At 46.8% G+C, this 22,159-nt stretch overlaps 2 protein-coding genes across 2 annotated transcripts; both read left to right on the top strand.

Annotated features, from left to right (window-relative positions):
• Window positions 1-17,041: 17,041 nt before the first annotated feature.
• Window positions 17,042-18,661, top strand: LOC135390521 (uncharacterized protein K02A2.6-like). Its single transcript, XM_064620219.1, has one exon. It carries the CDS (start codon window positions 17,042-17,044, stop codon window positions 18,659-18,661), a length of 1,620 nt encoding a protein of 539 aa, XP_064476289.1.
• Window positions 18,662-18,810: 149 nt separating this feature from the next.
• LOC135390512 (uncharacterized protein K02A2.6-like) lies at window positions 18,811-20,669 on the top strand. The gene is made up of 2 exons (XM_064620207.1): window positions 18,811-19,559; window positions 19,601-20,669. The coding sequence occupies exons 1-2, from the start codon at window positions 18,811-18,813 to the stop codon at window positions 20,667-20,669; spliced, it is 1,818 nt and encodes a 605-aa protein (XP_064476277.1).
• Window positions 20,670-22,159: the final 1,490 nt, after the last annotated feature.

Raw genomic sequence — 22,159 nt, 5'->3', positions numbered from 1 at the left:
CGCGTGGGTTGATGACGTTGATCCGATGCGTTCATCCAGAACCGGTGTTCCCGGCGTTGGAAGGAAAACAGGTCGAAAGCAACGTGTCGGCACGGAGACAGATCCTCATTGTGTGGATAACGTAGGGTTATCGTGGCAGAAGAGATACGGGGACGATCCAAAGGTAGCCACCTGCATTACAAAGTGGAAGAAATTTAACCGATCCATGCGTCGTGGCATGCCGTACCCGCAAGTGCACGCAAGTTGATTGAAAACAGGGTGGGACTCATATTACTAAGGCTCATATCAGGGTGGCACTCGCTTTGAAAATTGACAAGTGCGTCAATAAGAAGGTGTTTTGGTGTTTCAGGTTCAAAGGCTTTATGCAAACAGGAGTTTCTCTCCAAAATGGTTGGGCAGAAACTGTTGTTAGCATAAAGCCTTTGAACCATAAGCTGTTGAGGATGATTTTTACACAATCTTGGTCGAGAAGTAAATATTGATCCATATGCTTTGTGCGGTGACGTACCCTTTCATTTGGGCAATGTGATGTTTCACATATACAGACAATACTGCATGCCTAAGGAACTATATATGCGGGATTTGATTGCACAAGGGACATAAAGTGAGAGCGTACGATCAATTCTATACTCACATTCAGTCACCGAAAAAGACGGTAAAACAGTAGTCATATAGAGGATTTACCTTTCTAAGACGCAAGTCATCCGTTGATAAACAGTAACTTAGTAAAATAGTACGTGGTTAACACTCAAGGCGCAGGCTATGTCGTGAAACGCGACGAAAAGTAACCTCGGGATACAGTAGGAGGGAGAGACAGAATCGATCATTTGTTGTAGTCTGTGTTGTGTGTGTGTGTCTCCTCTGCCTCGGGGTTACTCTTCGTCATAGTAAATCAGATTAACCCCTCAGGACTTTCACTGACCATAACCATTTCCAACAGCTTCATATAATTTCTTTATGATTCGATATCGTGATTAAATTAATTATTTTCGTTCCGCGGGAACTGATGTACGATTTCATTATTGTGACACGGTAAAACGCCCTTCCTAATTGGTGTAGTCAGTATACATTTTGATATTCCCCGTTTTTCCAATCATCATCCAGGAAAAACGCTCAAGATGCTTCGACTGGTAGCTTTCATCACCGCCTGCTGGGCAATAGCCGACGAAGACTACAAATGCACACATCTATCGGACGATTTGAAGACCCAGAAAGTACGTCAGCGACCTATGTGGCACGCCTCTGATTTTAGTGTAGACTGGTAGAAATTGCCTCAGGGCTAGAGCCGCCGATATTTCGAACGGAGACTGTTCTCCTTCTGGCACCGTCCTCATCATTGGCATGTTATTGAAAGGGTTAGGTATGCCGCGTTAAAGGTTCATACGAATTGTAGGTCAACAGTCCAGAGGGAAGAAAGGGTTCTTTTGCGGCTGAAGTGAATGACCGCTTTCCCAGAGTGTGCAAGGTATTACGTGAATGATTGAGAAAGTTGATTGAGTGAGTTAAGTCTTGTGAAGTGGACTTTATAGTGTTGTGGGCTGTGTTTAGTAGATCTACAAATTTTTGAAATTCGTGTTCTTCGTGTTTTCATATTATAAGTATGCGAGGGCACTAAGAACATTCGTTTCTAGGGACCCCATGAATATATTTGCGTACGTGGTTGCAACAGGTGTGCCCATATTTGTGCCATGTACCAGAAGGTAGCATTCGCATTTGAATTCGAAGTAGTTCAGTTTAAGGACCAAGTCCATTAGAGCGAGGATGGTCTCCGTGTCGTTTCTGGTGTTTGATGTAGAATGGGTTCTGCAGAGGGCTCTGATTTCGTCGTTGTGTGGGATATTAGTATACAGTGATGTCACATCACCGTGGCGGGTATTGTGTCCCTACCAAATGTACGCATGTTGTTTAAATCTCTGATTATTCTGAGGAGGTGTGGTGCGTCGTGTAGATGGGATGGCAGTGTTTTCCGAATATAATTTAGATAGTGGTCCAGTAATTTTGAGATTCTTTCTGTTCGTGTGTTGCTATTAGGAACAATAGGCTTGCGGGGTATGTCTGCCGTATAGAGCTCGTTGACGTGTACCTTGTGGATTTTGGGAAGTAAATATAAACGACCTGCGCCAGTGTTTGATGGAGTAAGGTATATGAGATCATCACGTGTGATGAGCTTCCGTTGGTGACATCCTTCGCGGTATTTTCCGATGCAGGCGTGGTCACAACCTCACTTAAACAGAGCGTGACATCATCGAAACGCTAGCTGACAGAGATGATAGCATTATTAGGCCCGCAAATAAGGGTGGGAGTATCGTCGCCTGGCCCACAGAGAAATACATTTGTGAGTCTCATAGGCAACTCAGCAATACGCACACTACCTCAAACTGGACCACGACCCAGCAACGGAGTACACTGAGCTTATAACCCATAGCATACAGCACCTCTACCAATGAAAGTTCATCACACGTGATGACCTCAAATTTCTTGCCCCATCAAACACCGGTGCAAGTCGTTTCTATTTACTACAGAATTATCTGAGATTTAAACAACATGTGTACATTTGGTAGGGACACATTACTCGCCACGCCAGACGTGACATCACTCTGTACTAACCTCCCACACAACGACGGAATCAGAGCCCTCTACAGTACCCTTCTACAACAAACACCAGAAAGGACATCTAAACCATCCTCGCTCTAATGGACTTGGTCCTTAAACTGAAGTACTTCGAGTTCAATTGCGAATATTACCTGCAAGTGCATGGCACAAGTATGGGCACACTTGTTGCTTCCACGTACACAAATATCTTCGATGGGGTCCCCAGAAAACCAAAGTTGTTAGCGCCCTCGCATTCAAAACCGCTATGTGCCTCAGATACATCGATGATATACCTATAATATGGGAACACGGGGAACACGAATTTCAAAAGCTTGCAGAACTACTAAACACCGCGCACAGTACTATAAAGTTCACATCACAACACTCAACTTTATTGACAACACAATATCGCTAGACAACGGCAACCAAAGCACAACCCTATACAAAAAGTGAACTGACAAAACACAATACCTTCACTTTAACAGTCACCACCCGCGCCAGTATAAAGGTTGGAATTCCTAATGAGCAGAGTGTAACCCTGCGCAGAATTTGTTCAAACGACACCGATTATGCTGAGACGCTCGACGAACTCTGCAGTACACATGCACAAAGAGACTACACGGACTCCCTTCTAACCGAATTCCGTCGCAAGGCTGGATCGAAACGAGGTTCTGGAACACCGGAAAGAACCTCACACTATCCAGATAAGCTTGATCACGAGAAGTTCCTATGCACTTCTAGACATCAAAGCCATTCTACGGAAGCATGAGCCCCTCCTCCAAAGCAATGACCGACTTAGGAGTATATTCACTCATCCAATACAGGTAACATACCGACACGCAAAAGCCTAGCAGACTCATTGGTCAACGCCAAAATCAGCAGAACCAACACCCAGTAGAATGGAACACGCCCCTGTAACCTCCCGCGATGCAAAACATGCAAGCGCGTCCAACGCGCTAGCTTCATCAAAAGCACTGCGAGCACTTACACCCACTCTGTTAATCAGGCATTGACATGCGCAAGCTCCAATATCATATACTGCATTGAACGCGGCGACATCTATATGCAATACATTGGTGAAACCGGTCAACAAATGAACAGTCGCCTTACCGGCCACAGAACGGACACCGTGGCTTAACGTTCCTTGTCACAATTTTGACAAGATTAAACTATGTATTCTAGGAACCTGGTTCAGATCCACACGTGACAGACGTGACAGGGAGTCTTAACTCATACAGAAGTTCAACGTCATTAACCCGTTCGGTATCAACAAATCACAAGGCACCCTAGAAACACTTCACAAATAAAACACGCCCAGACCTTTTCCCTGGTACTTTTCTATCCCCTGCATCATCTATCGGCACCTTTATGTTCGGCACGGCCACTACTTTTAGTTTCTTTATTGCATGGCACAACTATGTATTACAAATATACATGTTAAAAACCAAACAAAAACACTTTACTTTCTCTTAAAATTTCGCCACGTAACCGCTAACCTCTTTATCTTTCGGAATGGTCTCCCATTCCTGTCTCTTTTCCTGTTTCGTCCCGTTATTCGTGAACCTGGCATCCCTGGTGCAAATACCCATAGAGATTTCCTATAGGTTTCAATGGGGTGCTGTATGTAGCTGTGGCTCCCTATGGGCCCCACAGGTACCCATAGGCTTTCCCACATACTCCTACAGTCCGACCTATAGGTCTCGAATGGGTTCACGTGGGATTCCATGGGTAGCCATACTCCCACATACAACCTATAGGTCCTATAAGTCCTGACTCACACAGCATCTGCAGTGTCCTATAGAGTGGAATTGAAACAATTTGTGGTTTTTATGACTCAGAACCTCCTTAAAAAAAGAAAAAGTCAGTGGAGCAAAGCAGCTGTGACTTATTATAAGCAACATACGGACATTGACAGATGCAGAAAGACAGCAGGAAGCGGGTTAGTGTGAATCCTGGGCCAACTTCATTGGAAACTGTACCGACATCCATCTGGGAAATTCCACATGGTATCTCATATGGTACGCAACACAGAATAGCACAACCTTCCGTAGAATAGGAAGGGGGTTAGTGTGAATCCTGGACCAACTTCAGTAGGAACAGTGCCGACATCCATCTGGGAAATTCCACATGGTATCTCGTGTGGTACACAACATAGAACGGTAGAGCATTCCTTGGAATTTGACGGTGTTGCCTTATAACATATGATTCCGTCCTCCAAGGGACATTCGAATGAAAATCGCACATGAGTCGACACAGTGTGCAAGATATATTTGCAAATATATACACATCAAGCTAAAATGAGAAAATTTACATGTGCACTTCTACATAACAAGAAAAGTTTACACTAAAAGCGCAGAAATCAAAATATGTAGCAGAAACTGTGTGACAATACAGTTCTAAGAGTAGTTCAAATTACCTATCCAATTCCAATCTACTTCGAACAAGTGAGATATACAAACCACTCACACATGGAACATTAAACATTTCAGACGTCAAACGAAATATAACGCAAAGAACGCGCAATGCCGCATTGCAAATAATGCAACAATATTGATAAAAATACACAAACACAAACCTGGAATTTCCATGTGCTATGAACATTATAGTGTCTAAAATATGTACAGGCATCAGAGAGCTAGAAAAGTATACTTATCTCCGAAGCAATTGCACACCAAAAAAGTACAAGAATGAACAAGAAAGAAAACACTGTGCCATGAATTATCGGAACATGATTGTTCATTCACTTCACAGCTGCTCGGAATCCTGGATACATAGCTGACGCCATCAACTGTCACAGATATAGCTTTCCCAACTATGGCACTAACTGGAAAAACTCTAAAATTTCGAAAAACCCCTTTCCCCATGCTTCTCAAGCCACAAAACTGTATCTGGAATAGCAGAAACTCTTGGAGCAAAGATGACTTCATTCACATAACCCCTTTCATACTCTAAGAAAGCGGCCATTCACTTCGGCCGTGAAAGCCTGAACGGGCCCTATCGTCGCATTCGCACAATTCGCATGAACACGTCATACCTAACCCTTTAAATACCATGCCAATGATGAGAACGGTGCCCAGAAGAAGAAAAGTCTCTGTTCGAAATATCGGCGGCTCTCGTCCTGAGGCAATTCTCTTCAGATTTTGGTGCTTTTTCAGTAAGAGTTTTTTCAGAAAATTTGCAGTTATTCAGTTTTTTTATGCTTCAGTTATTTTCATGTTGTGCCTTTGTCCAACCCGGTATGCTTCAAATAACTGACTATAACTCCTTCTCCCTAATTTAGAGTATTGGTACAGTCGGCGAAACTGGAGTATATTATCTGTCGGCTTCGACGCTCAGGGATGATATGGAACCCTGTCTGTATGTAGCACCACCTAAAGAAACTAACGACACTTTTCCCGTACAGTATAAGTGGGGGTACAAGTCCGCCTATAACAACAGTTGGTGAGTACAGAAGCCGTACAGGCTATTAATAGTTTTCACTCGGTTAGTGGTACAAACTAAATATATGCTATAGTGTAGCTAATATGCTAGAAGTAGATGTTTAGAAATAGCTAATGTGGAGCATACAGTTTGGTGTCTTGTAGGAGCACCGTTTAAGGGGATTTTCCCAGCAACACCTATAATTAAATGTTCAACTCCTATCGTTATGCATAGTGGAAATACAGCGTCGAAGCTGCTGAGATAACCACGGCATTTCTTCTTACTCTGTGGAAATAACACGGGTAATCCGTCGAGACAACCACTTCTCTTTGTTTGCTTTGCTCTGTCGTATACTCTAGGATTACCCAAAATTATTTACGACTGCCACAGCAAACGGCCATTATATTTGATCTCGCTATTTCCACTAGGAAGTGGACTAATGACAATAACGACTTTGTTTTGATTATGATATTTGGTTGCTTAATCCAGTAAGTCCCCTTCTGGCCGCTGATAACTTGTATACAGGGTGGTCCACCAACCATGATAGAAATTCATAGTAAAAAACGTAGGCCCCGGAGAGACATGCGGTCAAGGGATTTTTTCTGCCAATAACTTTTGCCACATATTGGTAACGTTTTTATTTCATTTCAATTGACGGAAAGTTAATTTCTTCAATTGAACATCGAAATTTCCCAAGGCAACCTAACGTTTTCTTTGCGGAAATGGGTTCCCCATGGTCATTTTACTCAGTATAGCACATCATTCCACTCGTAATGCAATGTTAATTGTCAAAATAAAGTTGCCGAAAATCCGTGGAAATGTGCCCTTGGCTCCGCCTCTTTTTTGACGGCTCGTAGTTTGAGCGCAAAGCTGCGAAGAAAGGAGGTTACATTGACACACCACACGAGGGGGAAAGGGGTACAAGCCTTACCCACGGACCCACGGAACAAACACGCGCGGTGAGTGCGGCAATCAGAGCTGCCTTATCAAAAATGAGGTCACCCGACGGCTTGTAACCCTTTCCCCCCTCGTGTGGCGTGTCATTGTAACCTCCTTTGTTCGCAGTTTTGCGCTCAAACTACGAGCCGTCAAAAAAGAGGCGGAGCCAAGGGCTCATTTCCACAGATTTTGCGAATTGCGAATTTATTTCGGCAATTGCCATTGAATTACGAGTGGGATTATGGGCTATACTGAGTAAAATGACCACGGGGAACCCATTTCCGCAAAGAAAACGTTACGTTGCCTTGGGAAATTTTGGAGTTCAATTCAAGAAATTAACTTTCCGTCAATTGTAATGAAATAAAAATGTTACCACTACGTGGCAAAAGTTATTGGCAGAAAACATCCCTTGACCGCACGTCCCTCCGGGGCCAACGTTTTTTACTACGAATTTCTATAATGGTTGGTGGACCACCCTGTACGTGAGAGAAACGTAAATACGTGTACTTTCTCATATCGCTGCACGAAGCTTTGAGTATATTTCACGTAATACATATCTTACATCGGATATAGCCAAAGTCACTTGAGCGCTGCTCCTCGCCAAAGGGTCACTCAAATTCCAGCCAGGCAGTCCCTAAAAGCCACAAAGCGGTGACCTTTGTACCCAAACATGCACCCTGTCTTCTGATCAGAAGTGATTTAAACATTACAGTGCTGATTACAAAGTCATGTAATGAGGACTACTGAGGGCTTCAAGAACAGGTCGACAAATGCGTGCGCAGACCTTTAATTGATGTAGTGTAATGGGCACAAAAAATGTAGCAGTGCATCCCATTCGCACGGGACGCTCTTTGCAAGACCACGAGTGACGTTTACGTTTTGTGTAATTGATGGTAATTTTTCTGTAACATACTTAAAAGGCTTAAAGGGGTTGAGAAACCACATGAATATAACTTTGTCTGTGGCAGCGTCTTTACGACTCACTCCACGCACTTCGTACGCAAAGTCTCACCTCAGACATCCTATCATTTTTTATCTCCCATTTTCGAGGCCCACGCCGACCGTGGCACAAAGCGCTACAGGGCAGCTCAATTAAGTTAGCGGGATGTGACGCTTTGACCAGTTGCACTATGCCTTTACGTCATAGCGCTTCCGCTCATTCCACTTCGCCGTCCCCCCCCCCCCCGTCCCCGTCTCTGTTTACAGCGTCGTCATGAGGACGGTGACATCTCACTTCCGTTGCGCGCTCGGTATACGTCATAGCGAGATCGGGTGAGGAGGAGGCAAACCAAGAGTGAAAGGATATCCTCATATTCAAAGTGTCATAACTCCGTGGCGCGGGAGCACAGTGTGAAAGGGTTTCAACGGATATATTTTTCACCCATAAAACTATATTCTAACCATTACTTTATGCAATATTCGAGATTGGATTCACAACACCTTTAAGCCTGGACATAAGGTAAACAGACTATAGGATACAAACAACGAACTGTTTGTGCCCTGTCGTCATTTTCACACGTCCCCTGACCCTAGTTTTTCTCGACATGGGGTTCATCCGCCACCTGCCTTGCACTTATACCACATTATCTGTCACCATCACTACACGTTGACTAATGTATTCAGACCCAACGAGTATTTACCCCTCTGCGTTGATCTGTACCAACAACAACAACTTTATTTTGAGGCGGAGGGTCTGAGGTTCATCGCCAGAGTCGTTACTCTACCCCAGTGCTGGTGGGGATGTGGGGAATGAAATAATGAACCCCTTCACAAGAACGATCGAAGTCCGATGGTGTCCAGAAATGTGAAAAGAGCTTTGAGCGCAGATCGTTGCTGGGCTGGAGTGGGCCAGGGACCAAGCGATTTCGATAGGGAAAAGGGGCGAGTCCAGCTGACCAAGAGACTCGGAGAGTGCGGTTCGGGAAGGGTGGTAGTCGGAGCAATGAAGAAGAATGTGCTCCGGATCCTCTAGAGCACCACAGTGGGAGCAGGTGGGAGAGTCAACTTGTCTCAAGCGGTAACGCCACTGAGCTGTAAAGGCCACATCCAGACGCATTCGGTGGATTAATGCAGCATACTGACGAGAGGTGTGTCGTGGCATGCGGAAAGCGAGCGTTGGATCAACTCTGCTCAACATAGATGAATGGAGAATGTCAGTTGTCCATTGGCGGGACGCCAGGGGTATCACGAGGCGTCGCAGAATGGAACGACGGTCTCCTCCCAGCAGAATAATACTGGTTCGTTTCCGATACGAGATATCTGCTTCTGCGGCGCTGTCGGCCTGCTCATTCCCCACGACACCACAATGGGCTGGAACTCACTGGAGAACAAGCCTGTGGCCTGCTGCGTAGACAATGCGGTAAGCCATTAACACATGTGTGACCAGGGGTGCGGATGAGACTCGTATGCCGGAATTTTCAATAGCTTGAAGTGCAGATTTGGAGTCCCGCGAGGTAAAATCAGCGATGTGTTGTAGAAAGAAAAGGATGGCGTAGAGTTCCGCAGGTGTGGAGGAGGTTGGATGTGAAAGGCGTCGTCCTTGCACTACGCCTTCGGATGGTATGACGAATGTTGAGGCGGACTTGTTGTTTCGGAATGCGCCATCTGTATATGCTGCCGTAAACGTAGAAAACTTCTCGTCTACCACAGCATGAAAATTGGCTCGAAGGACTTGAGGGGGAACCTGATCTCTTCTTTCCAGAAGATTCGGAAGGCTTACGAAAGTCGGCGGTACCGGCAGAGACCAGGGGGTTTCCGGCGGTTTAATGTCCTTAGCTACGAAGCTATTTAATTTAGTTCAGTTTGTCATACCTTCCGAAACGTTGATTGCGGTCACGAACAAAGAGTAAGCACCAGGATGAAATGACATTGAAACGGGAAAAGGGGCCTGCAGTTGAGGAAAGACGAATAATAATTGGACTAGGGTGCCTGAATACTCCCTCTGTGTGCCGAGGGAGCTAGAATCCATGCACCCTAAATTGGACTGGTGGCGTGCGCCGTTGGTTCTCTCTGTAGCTCTGTTTTGACTTGGGTTTGGTTGCTAAACGTTTAGATGTGGGGTAGTTCGGTTGTTGCGGTAGTTCTATGTCGGAGCACCTATTATTATATTTCATATTTATTTCCATAATAGCCATGTACACATCACAGCCAGGTGCAAGACCGCTGTGATGAACCCGTAAAGCGATTTCAGTAGCAGAATACACTAGAAAAACTAGAGCGTAACATAGAGTACCACACGAGGATAAGTGATACAAGTATCCATGTAGTCCGAATACATAGGGTATCGTGAGGCTTAATCAGTCAGGGAGGTAAATGCACAATACCCAGAGTGTACCCCTTCACGCTTCCCTATCTGATTCCCTGAGAAACACTAATGGCCGGAAACGTGAAGCTACGTTTTGTGATAATTCGCGTACATTCGAGTAATAACCCCGCCGAGGACGGTGACAACTTGGTGGAAGGGTACACGTTGCTTAGACGTCTTCCGCTGGAGGCGTTAAATGTGGTGTGCCGTGTGTCGAGATTTCGGCATACGTTGAAGAACCCTCAGGCGGAAAAAAATTAATCCAATAATCGATTATTTAAATAATCGACTAATTAATTAATCCACAAACCCCACCACTGTGGTGTCGCTCAGGCTCGCTCAGGTTCTCAGGTCGCTCAGCTTCTCACTTGGCGACGCCGACGCGGCGTCGAGAGCGGACGGCGGAGGTAAAGGCGCATTTCCGCGGCTCCGTCAGCGCGCACGATTCCTTGTTCCCACCACAGTGACGTTCCGTAGTCCAAACCAGAAGAAAAATCAGGGGGCGTGGCCCTTCTGTGTCACCTAATTGGTCACCAGCTGTTGTTCTCGGCAGCTCTCGCCGACGTCGTTCGGCACCGCAATTTTTTTGGCTCGAGGTATCCCGACTTCGGAAATGCGGCTCTATTTCCGCCGCCTGCTGACGCCGCCGCGTCGGGCGTCACCAAGTGAGAACTGGCCCTCATTTGTCTCGCGACGTAAAGCCCCGAATTATTATTGTTATGTTCGAATAATAGGAAGTGTTTGGAAGGAATCGTAAAATGTTAACGATAAGAGTTCCCAAAACATGATAAGCCTATCACTCTCTTTCTTTGGAGCGAGTGACATCACATTGCTAAGCGTGAATTTAATCACTTCCTTTCTTCTATCGTTTTTCTAGAATTTCTCCGATGTACCAAAGCCCGCAAATAACTGCACGCATACCGCGTGCGATGCACGACAGGACAATTGTTGTTTCCTTAACTATTGACTTGAAAGTGTTTGTGATATAACAATCCCGTCTCAACAGTATACTTCAGATACTGAAACTCGCGAATGTTAAACTAGGTTTGGAAGCATGTCATGACGCCACGCTGGTGGACGTCAACTTGCACATAGTGAGTGTGAGCATTCTGAACATGGCAGGAGTTGACTTGCGATAGCATGTATTTTTATTAGGAACAACAAAAACAAGCTTAAGTGCCTCTGTTTGATTTTCTAGTCTTTACCTTCTAGTCTTTATTTTTAGTCTGCACCGCTACAGCCGTAATGGCGCTGCAAGCAACTAACGTAAGACAGCAGCTTACGTAAGACACAGAAACGCCACTACTAAGCACCCGTTGCGTCCCATATAGCGTATACGTTTTGCATTTGCATTTGCAACAAACGCTATCCTAACTCCCTATTATCACTCGACATCACAGGTACAATTAGAAGCTCCGCAATTTATGGAACATTACTTCAGCATTTAGATAAGGACAACTTTTTTACCTTGAGGCAGTCGGTCGGCAAACTTATGCAGCCCTTGGCAAGGATCCGCACAACGTACATGATATGCACAACGATGATGTATCAGACCATGCCTGACGCCGAACACATTGTTTCAATTTGTTACAAGACCGAGAACCCTTTGTCTTTCGATCGGCCAACGCGTCTCGAGTCTCTGCAAGTCGTTCCGTGTTGTTTGAGTGGGTTGATTCGTGTAAGGGTGTAGGCGGCGCATATCAGTACACAAAGCAAGATACAATAAAGAAGATGGGCGCAATATTCGGTACATGACTCGAAGAGCAAAATATTCCTACGCTTAAGCGTATCACGCGTGTTTTTGACCCCTATATAAGTGGCGCACGGCCTGTGTCGTTTGATATTTTTAGCAAACAACGCTCAAAATACGTGTTTCCTTCGTTGCAAGTGGCAAATTCAGCGTATTCAGAGTTAGGTTAGTGTATTCAGATATAGTGAAAGATAAAAGGCGAAACACAATAGAGGATGTGCGGAACTATGTGACTGGTTGTATGTTTCAATTAGATAGCTTAATAGCAGGAAGAAGTAGCCTATTGCATATCTCATTCGCCGTTAGTTTTGTGTTCAACCATCGTAGCAGCCGATAGGCCGTAGTCTCATATAACACTATAAGATCACCACACTACCAGCGCACCCCTATTGAAAATTCCCCTGATGGACCATCAAATCTGATGTCTGGTAGGTTTTTTGACCCTGATGGTGTATCAACCCTGATGGCGGGTGGCGGCATCAGGCCTGGTGGCTGGTGGCGGCATCAGGCCTGGTGGCTGCATCAGCCCTGATAGCTGATGGCTGAATGTGCACCAGCCCTCATGGATGGCCGACGACTCACGAGGCCTGGCTAGCATCCATGCTACCCCACACGTAAGCACACAAACGCTGCCTTGAAAGCTGGACCTATAATGGTACAAATCATATCAATGTAGAAAGCGATACAAGGGTCAATACAAGGAAAAATATCATTTCTTGGGTCAAAACTGTCTGCATGTGGTGTATATCAGGTACACAAAAGTTAAAAACAGAACTTCATAGCATAGCAGGCTGTGCAACAACTACTGCCACAAATGATGCAGTTTTGACAGGAAAAGCCATGCACACCTCTTTCTTCAAATCGGAAGTGCAAATCTGAGCATCTGTGGCAGTGCCTGACACACATCATGCTGTACAATGAAGGCATGTTTTTAGCGGAATGCATAGAAGTGACTAGACTTGGTCACGACAGCGTAAAGCGACAAGACCTCTTTTCACCCATACAGAAAATTGTAGAAAATGGTGTGTCAGTACAAGTGAAAATGCTTTTTTTGCGTCACAACTGTCTGTGATATATCATAACTTTACAAAAGTGAGTGCTATTCCTCTGAGAAACTCTTACAATGTGTAGGAAATTGCACTTTTCTGAGGTCCGCACTTGAAAAACACAACTTCACTGCATAGTAGGCCAACCACTACCACGAATGATAGGCCACTACTTACAATTCAACGACAGACTACAATGTACGCCTATCTGTGTCAATCTCGATAGAGAAAAATTTACAGAAAAAGGCGTACACCCCCTCTCTCTTTCAATCAGAGGTGGTAATCCTAGCACCCATGACAATATTTAGCACACAGCTCACTGTACAGTGAAGGTATGTTTTTAGAGTCATCAGAACTGACTAGGCCTGTTTCTGACTGGCCGTGTTCACAATGAGCGTAAGGTGACAACACATCTTTTCAGCTGTGGAAAAAATTGCACAACAAGGTATATGACGCTATACAAACAAAAAGAAGTAAAAACCGGGACTACTGTACAGAAAGGGGTAAGTAAGTGGGAGGACGATAATTAGGGGAAACAGAAAGCTGGAGACGGAGGATGCACAAGACGCTGCCCAACCCGCTAGTGGGCTTCTGATATGTGCTTGAGCCCACTCGCAGGCGCGGCAGTCTGTTGAACATCCTCCGACACTAGATTTCTGTTTCCCCTTTTGCTGAAGAAGAGCGTCCACTCGAAACTTCAAGCATCCTAATTATCGTCCTCCCACTTACTTCCCACTTTGGGTACACCAGTCCCAGTTTTTACACTTGTGCGTTGTGTGCGCGGCAGTCCTTTTTACTGTCCTGACAAAAGGAAAAAAGACCCTTTCTTGGGGCAAAAATTTCTCAGGCACAAAAATTAGTACCGTTTTCACTGAGCTTGGAATGAGAAGGATACTAGACGTTTTTTCCCAGGTATGCACTTGGAAAACAGAACCTCACTGCAAAGCAGGCTGTTGCACTAACCATTGCCACGAATGAGAGGGTATTTTTTTCAGATTTGACGATAGAGAGTAGCGCACGCCTATCAATGTCGATCCCGATACATCAAAATCGACAGAAAACGGCATACGCCCCCCTCTCTCTTCAAATCAGAAGTGGTAGCCCTAGCATCCGTGGCAATGACTGGCACACTGCGTGCTGCACAGTGAAGGTATGTTTTTTAGTGCGCATAAAACAACTAGACTGCGTAGTCTGAAAAATAATTAAACGTCCTTTCGCCTGCGCCGCAGGTCACAAATTTTTTCACTCATGTACTTGTGCATTGCAGCACTCTTCTTCCTCTGCTCTTCTGCCGGAAGATGTTTTTTTTTTTCAGTCAAATACCTCCTGTAGGTCTCTGCAAAGAGGAAAATATGCAGGTCAACTCTCAGTGAACATAGTGGGGGAGTGAAAACATCAATATACAGTGTAAATTAAATATACCCCAAAATAATCCCATTTCAAAAATATCTTTGAAACTATGAAGAAAGCTACACAATGTGCAGGATTTCAGGAACTTCTTCCTGAGGAGAAGCCAGTACTTTACCGCTACGAAATTCTGGAGCGTAACAAATGATGTTAGAACTTGAATGACAAGATTTCAAGTAAAACTGCAATTTGATAGTTTGGACTGCACTACCAGAAGTGATAGTTGTAAGCACAAAGCATAAGGTGCAGCTTGTTGGTGTGCATGATATATGTCTAAGCACAAACAAATTTTGAAACACAGGGTGGGCAGAGACAAACATACACATCACTTATTTGTTGTCCTGTGCAGCACAACGGAGTGTTTAAGGAATATGTTTGAAACACCTTTCATGCAGCTCACTTTTGCTCACACGTTAAACCGGGTTTCCGTATTTGGTCGCTCCAAATAACTTTGCAATGTTTCTGGTTGAAGACCGTATTGTCTAATTCTTTATGCTGATGCAATAACTAAGGATAGTGCAACAATCGCTGCAGCGAGACCCAGCAATATATAACCTGTTTGCTTTCGATATTGTATTTATACTCTCTAAGCCACCCACATTGGCCTGTGTTCAAAGTCTGTGCTGAGTTTAGCAGAGGCCATCGTTACCTGGTACATTACTTGAAGCACAGAGCCTGTCTTCTAATTTTGCCAGCTGAGAAGTTACACGAATGTGTCATTTTAGTATTACATTTTGAAATGTTGTCACAAATACTAAATGGCGAGCCAAAATGAGAACTTTTGCTAACGAGACTGGGCTTTGTATGAGACACAGAAAAAAAAAACACTTACGGCCCACAGCCTCCACTTTTTCAGGCGTTAATGCGGGAAACACTTCAGTTTTGCCTCTCGACTGAGAGTTGTGTGACGGCTCTCCGGTGAATGTTTTCCTTGCCAGAACGGACGTCCCCCAAACTGCTACTGCGAGTTCCTTGAGGAAGCGTGACCCTTCCTCGTGCTGCCACAGGTAGTCAAGTTTCTTCTGTGTGACTTGAACTCCATTTCCAAGGTCAACCTGTAGGCAAATAAAAAAGCATTGGTGACATATGCTAAAACTAAAAAACTTTGGACGCACGATGGATCGACATAACTTTTTTTTGAGCTGCACGGCTGCTAAACTAAAATTTTCAAGCTTAGCAGGGCTGCAAAATATACTATGAGAACTAATTCAATCCAGTCATAATTATCACGAAAATGGAATTTAAATTGCACAGCAACACTCTGGAAAAAGTAATCATACACAATAGTGCTAGAGAGCAGTACTACCCTCTGATCATGAACTTGCGTCATATTGTCAGCACTGACTGACAGAAATGTTTGCTAGTGTCAGCTGTTCACTGTTCTGAAGCACTGCCCCCAGGGAACCTCGGACAGGAAATGAATGAGCACAGTCACGCATTCAATCCAGAATACCCCACCCCCAAATGAACAGCTTTACTGATTACAAAGTACAAAATGCCTACCTACAAGGAAGACATTCACGCGCAGGATGGTCTGCTGTTTCGTTCCAACAGACTAATCATCCCAAAGGCAATGCGGCAAGTCACACTAAAGCTGTTACATGCTTCACACTGTGGAGAAGAAAAGATGAAGGAGACAGCGCGGAATTCATGTTCTGGCCCAGGATCACGCCTGAAATTGTTGCCCCACGAGTGACATGGTGGCAACGGTGTTGCGTCGATGACTTGGCCAGCGTTCGAAGCGAAAGGATTAGCCCTAGCTAGTTCGCAATGGAAAAGACTAGTACGCCGATGACTTCAACGGTGGTAGCAGCACAGATGACAAGTATCCTGCTTCCATCCAAGCCACTCGATGTTACCGGCGATCTTTGGAAAGCGTTGAAGTTGTGGAAAGGCGAATACTCTTCTCTACAACGACAAATCTAAAGGCGCAGCCAAAGGAAGTTCAGGCCGCGACCTTCTTGGTTACACTGGGTGAAGAAGGAAGGAAGATATGCAGTACGCTACAGTTTGAAACCAAAGTGGACCGTGACGATGTCGACAAGCTTATCCAGAAACTGGAAGAGCACTGCAAACCGACGTTCGATTTAACGTCCCAGGAATTTCTGTTCGGATCGCGAAACCAGAAAGAAGGGGAGCGATTTGACGACCGGCTGACAGAGCTTCGGATACTCGCGGCTAGCTGCGAGTTCGGGACCTTGGAAAAACGCATGCTGCGAAGCCGCATAATCCTTGGAGTTCGCGACAAGAAACTTCAGCAAAGGCTGATCTCGGAAACTTCGTCATGTTAGAAGGTTATAGAAACATATGTCGGATGAGAGAGCTCAGCAAGCAGCAGTTTGACGATATCCAGAAGGAAAAAGATGAAGTTGTAATATAGTGACGACGACAAAGTTGCGGAACTGTTCATGCGCTGCGCGTCCTGTTGTGTTCGCATTCTTGCTGTAAGCTTCCGTTGGGAGCGGATGGTTTTCTTCGGGCTCTCTGGTTTGGAATAAACCTTTGGATGGTTCATCTGCTGGCTCTCGATGATGTAACACTGGCGACGAGAAATCCAACCCACGGCAGGCTCCATTCTCCACGATGTCTCTGCGGCTACACGAATTCAGCGAAGGTGCTGACTGGTCGTCATGGATCGAACGCGTGGCATTCTACTTCGAAGCCAATGAAATCACCCAACCCACGAAGAAACGGGCGTTTCTTCTAAGCCAATGTGGTGAGCGGACATATCAGACCATACGAGCTCTTGTCCACCCTCGACTTCCAGCCGAAGTGGATTATGCCGAACTTGTGGAAATTCTGAGTGGACACTTCGACCCTAAGCCTACCGAACTTCTGGGACGCTGCAAGTTCCACAAACAGGATCAACTTCCCTCGGAATCTATTTCACAGTACGTGACGGAGCTTCGAAGTATTGCGAAGGAATGCAACTTCGGAACACCAGCAGCGAGGCCTTTGCAAACCCCTGCAGAGTCAGGCGATGCAGTAGCCCGGCCGGCCGACCCCGTTCCAGCTTTGGACACGCCGCTACCGCTCAACGTAATGTTGAGAGACAGGCTGATTTGCGGAGTTCGAGACCCAGCGCTTCAACAGCGTCTACTCACAGAACGGAACATTACCTTCGAACGCGCTCTGGACCTAGCCTTGGCTGCGGAATCCGCTTTAAACCAGCAGGCCCAAATCAAAGGAATGGGGGACTCTCAGCAAATTAACGCAATGGCCAAGAAGGTTCCCACTAAGAAGCGGAAGAAGGATCGGCAACATTCTCAGCCATGTTTTCGCTGCGAGGGACAGCATGATCCATCGGGTTGTCGATTCAGGGACGCCGTTTGCCACTTCTGCAAAAAGAAAGGGCACATCGAAAAGGCCTGTAGGTCCAAGAAGTCACAGATGAAGGATCGGACAACAAATCAGTTGCAGCCAGAGCACGAAGACGTTACAGTACCGTCAGTCTACACGCTGCATAACGTACGCTCCGAAGTAGCTCCGAAGATAACCATGGCTTTGAGGCTCAATGACGTACCACACGTAATGGAGGTAGACTCAGGCGCCGCTTTTTCGATTATTGGCGACGACACATACAGGAACTTATGGCGTACTCGACGTCCAAAGCTTCAGCCAGAACCAACAACTTTGTCAACTTGGTCGGGCCAACCGTTGACACTTCTGGGGAAGATCTCGGTTACCGTTCAGCTGGACGACAGCACGCATGTTCTACCCCTACGAGTAGTGAAGGGAGCTGGCTCATCTCTCTTAGGGCGCGACTGGTTCCAGTACCTCGGAATCTCCGTCAAGGTCAACCAGATGCGCATGGCCGAGACAGTCGATACTGTACTGGCACAGTATTCGGACGTCTTCGATCCGGCTTTCAACGGACACAGTGGCACTCCAGTGCACATCACCAAGAAACAGGAGGCTTCACCAAAGTTCTTGAAAGCTCGGCCTGTACCTTTTGCACTCCGGGACGCGGTGTTTAAGGAACTCGAGAAGCTCGAAACACAAGGTATCTTGGAACCTGTGCAAGCTTCAAGATGGGCTACGCCAATTGTGATCGTTAGAAAAAAGGATAATACTCTCCGGATTTGCGGGGATTACCGAACGACAGTAAACGCAAGCGTGGAATTTGCGTCGTACCCGCTGCCAACGATAGACCACCTTCTGTCAACGTTACGAGGAGGAAAGTTTTTTCAAGAGCGGACCTGACTCAAGCATATCAACAGCTTCGTGTAGACGACGCCACGGCGGAAGCACTAACAATCACTACACTCAAGGGATTGTTCAAGGTGAAACGTCTACCGTTCGGAGTTTCCGTCTCCCCGCTGGTTTTTCAGCAATTCATGGATCGACTCCTCATGGGGCTTGACGGCGTGGTCGTCTATCTTGATGATATTTTGATTTTCGCCGCAACCATGGAAGAACACGGCGGACGTCTCACAGCCGTACTACAGAGGCTCAGGCAAGCTGGGCTAAAAGCAAAACGGGGGAAATGCATCTTTGGCGTGCAAGAGCTTGAGTTTTTGGGACACATCGTCAACACAGAAGGCGTTCGACCTTCTCACAGCAAAATACAGGCTATCGCCGATGCTCCACCACCCACAAACAAAGCGCAGCTGCAGTCCTTCCTGGGCCTGCTGGCATTCTACTGTAAATACATCAAAGACCGAGCTACGATTGCAGAGAGTCTGCAGAGGCTTTTGGATGCGGAAGCCCCTTGGCGTTGGGAAGAAAAACATCGGAGGGCATTCGACGAGCTGAAAGGAAGGTTGCTGTCCGCTCCTGTCCTCCAGCACTATGACGAGAAGAAACCCCTTGTCCTGTCCCGTGACGGCTCGCCGTACGGACTCGGCGCAGTCCTGGCACAGCCTGACGATCAAGGAAACGAAGCTCCAATTGCATTCGCTTCGCGCACACTGGGGAAAGCTGAGCGCAACTATGCACAGTTGGATAAAGAGGGCTTAGCCATCGTGTTTGCAGTGACACACTTCCACCAGTATATCGCAGGGAGAGAAGTAATCATCTACAGCGACCACAAACCCCTACTGGGCATCATGGGCGCGGACCGCCCGATTCCTGCAGTTTTATCTCCACGTATGACAAGATGGTGCCTGTTGCTCGGGCGTACAGCTATAAACTACATTACAGGCCGGGAAAACGCCATCAAAACGCCGACGCCCTCAGCAGACTGCCTCTACCTCTAGAAGAGGATGAACCGGCGGGACCTGGAGATGTGCTCATGATCGAGGCAGTTTCCATTCCCCCTCTCATGACTTCGGCTATTGCGCAGTCAACTGCACAGGATACAACCCTCTCAAGAGTGTATCAAGGTGTACAGTCGGGTTACGTCTCAGATTGGACCGGGAAAGATTTTCTGCCCTTCAACGTAAGAAGGAACGAACTTTCTACCCACAAAGGTTGCTTACTTTGGGGTTCGCGAGTGGTTATTCCCCCAGCGCTACAGTCGCAAGCTCTCACCCTGCTCCACGCTGGCCACAGAGGAATGACAGCCATGAAGCACGCTGCAAGAAGTTATTTCTGGTGGCCACAACTCGACACCGCCATCGAGAACGCCGTAAGCAGCTGCCACACGTGTCAGCGCTATGCCAAGTCTCTGCCAAGACAACCACCACCACCGTGGTCTCGTCCTCGTGTCGCTTGGTCTGTCCTCCACATGGATCTCGCTGGACCGATTCACGGCCAATCCTACCTTGTTGTAGTTGACGCCGTCACGAAGTGGCTCGAGGTGCGACCCGTGTCCACCGCAACAAGCTCCACCCTCATCGACGCGCTACGCGCCATCTTTGCCACTTTCGGACTTCCGCAACTCGTGGTCAGCGATAATGGTACCGCCTTCGTTTCCAGCGAGATGAAGTCGTTCTTCAGCCGCAATGGTATCCGCCACGTAACCAGCGCCCCTTATCATCCCGCTACAAACGGCCAGGCGGAGAGGATGGTTCAGGAGCTAAAGCGGGCCCTGAAGAAACACACCCAAGGAAGTATTCAGTGTCGTCTGTCGAGATTCCTCCTGAACCAGCACACGACAGCGCATGCGGTAACCAAGGAGACGCCAGCCAAACAAATGTTTGGAAGGGAATTGAGGACTGCCCTGGACGCAATTCACCCGCATTACGAGGACTCGCCCCCCGACACCCAAGCCCAGCTTGACGACCACTTCAAGGTCGGCCAGACCGCGTGGTTCAGGACTCACCAATAATGGAAAGTGGTGTCAAGTGAAGGTCTGCAGGAAGGTCGGCAAACGTTCCTACGAGGACCTCACACAGGATGGACGACTGCTTCGTCGGCATGTGGATCACATGCGCAGGTCCTCTTCGCCGGTTGACAGCACACCACGTCTCACGTCTAGCTTCCGGTTCCCCACTGGTGACATAAATTCGCCAGCTGCAAGGCTACCGGTGCCGCCAAACGACTCGCCTTGCCCCACAGACGTGGTCCCCGTCACTTCCCAAGCTCGTTCGAGACATATTCCTCAATGGCTTTCCACAGCGGCGGAGCACCCGCCTCACGACGACGCTCCACTACCGGCAGCACCTAGGGACATCATATCGGGGCCTACGTCATCTCGTGGTAGACCACTCAAGAAACCTGTGCGTTTCGGACATTCAGTTTCAGACTAAGGGGGGGAAAAGTGTAATATAGTGACGACGACAAAGTTGCGGAACTGTTCACGCGCTGCGCGTCCTGTTGTGTTCGCATTCTTGCTGTAAGCTTCCGTTGGGAGCGGATGGTTTTCTTCGGGCTCTCTGGTTTGGAATAAACCTTTGGATGGTTCATCTGCTGGCTCTCGATGATGTAACAGAAGTGAAGGACGTTCACGCCATCACGAGGCGAACGAGAACTTGTTGGAAGTGTGGATATATGCACGATAAAGATGCATCTCCTGCGCAAGGTAAAGAAAGCAAGAGTTGCGGTAAACTTAAAGGACGACGGAAGCGAAAATAAGCTGCAAAGCTGTTTGCTTCATATTGCGATGTTTACCAAAACAACCCGGAATTCGACTTAGATTTACGTATTGGTTGAAATGCCGCCACAATCGCGACATAAAATTCGGCCGCGGGGCACTCTGAGCCCCTTGTGAGCGTCGCCGCGCCGCCGTAGCAGACCACGGAAGTGACGCACGGTGTCTCTCCTGTTGAAGTTCCTGACTTCGATTTCACGTTTGTTTTACGATCGGAGGTTGATTTTCGCGACAAGAAAAATTGTACATGCTTGTGAAGTCTTTCCTGGCTGTACTACAGCATGTTGACGACTTCATTTCAACAATGCGAGGACATAGTGTTCCTTGCACGAACGACCCACGGATAGACAGCACAAAAATAAGCGTCAAACATCCACTGACGTTTATTACAAAGATAACACTACCGAGGCTGGCCCCCAAAATCCATTCGAAGGAAGGTGATCTCATTCTCTCTAGGGGTGAGAGTCTTGCTGCTTACATTGCTGCCTGTCTTACCTTGCGTTCGGCCAGGATATGTTTCAGAACAAACACGCTCTACCAGTCTGTGGTTGTTTCCGTGGCCGTATTGGCCATTGGCGCTCGACGGGCAATCGAGAGATGGGAAGACAGGAATCTTATTCTCGCCGCTAATCCGTCTATGCCTACTTGCAGACAGGTGAAACAAGAGAAGTAGTGATAAGACATATTGTTGACGAATGGCTCGAAACAAATCTAGAGGTGCTCATTAG

This window comes from Ornithodoros turicata, chromosome 1 (assembly GCF_037126465.1).
Source record: "Ornithodoros turicata isolate Travis chromosome 1, ASM3712646v1, whole genome shotgun sequence".
Taxonomy (NCBI): Eukaryota; Metazoa; Arthropoda; class Arachnida; order Ixodida; family Argasidae; genus Ornithodoros; species Ornithodoros turicata.
The sequence above is the reverse complement of the archived record's forward strand: the minus strand, read 5'-3'. Positions and strand labels throughout refer to the sequence as shown.

Coding starts and splice junctions, on each gene's coding strand:
- LOC135390521 (XM_064620219.1), top strand. CDS start 17,042: ATGTCTCTGCGGCTACACGAATTCAGCGAAGGTGCTGACTGGTCGTCA.
- LOC135390512 (XM_064620207.1), top strand. CDS start 18,811: ATGGGGCTTGACGGCGTGGTCGTCTATCTTGATGATATTTTGATTTTC. Junction 19,560..19,600: donor TCTCCACGTATGACAAGATG/GTGCCTGTTGCT, acceptor ACTACATTACAG/GCCGGGAAAACGCCATCAAA.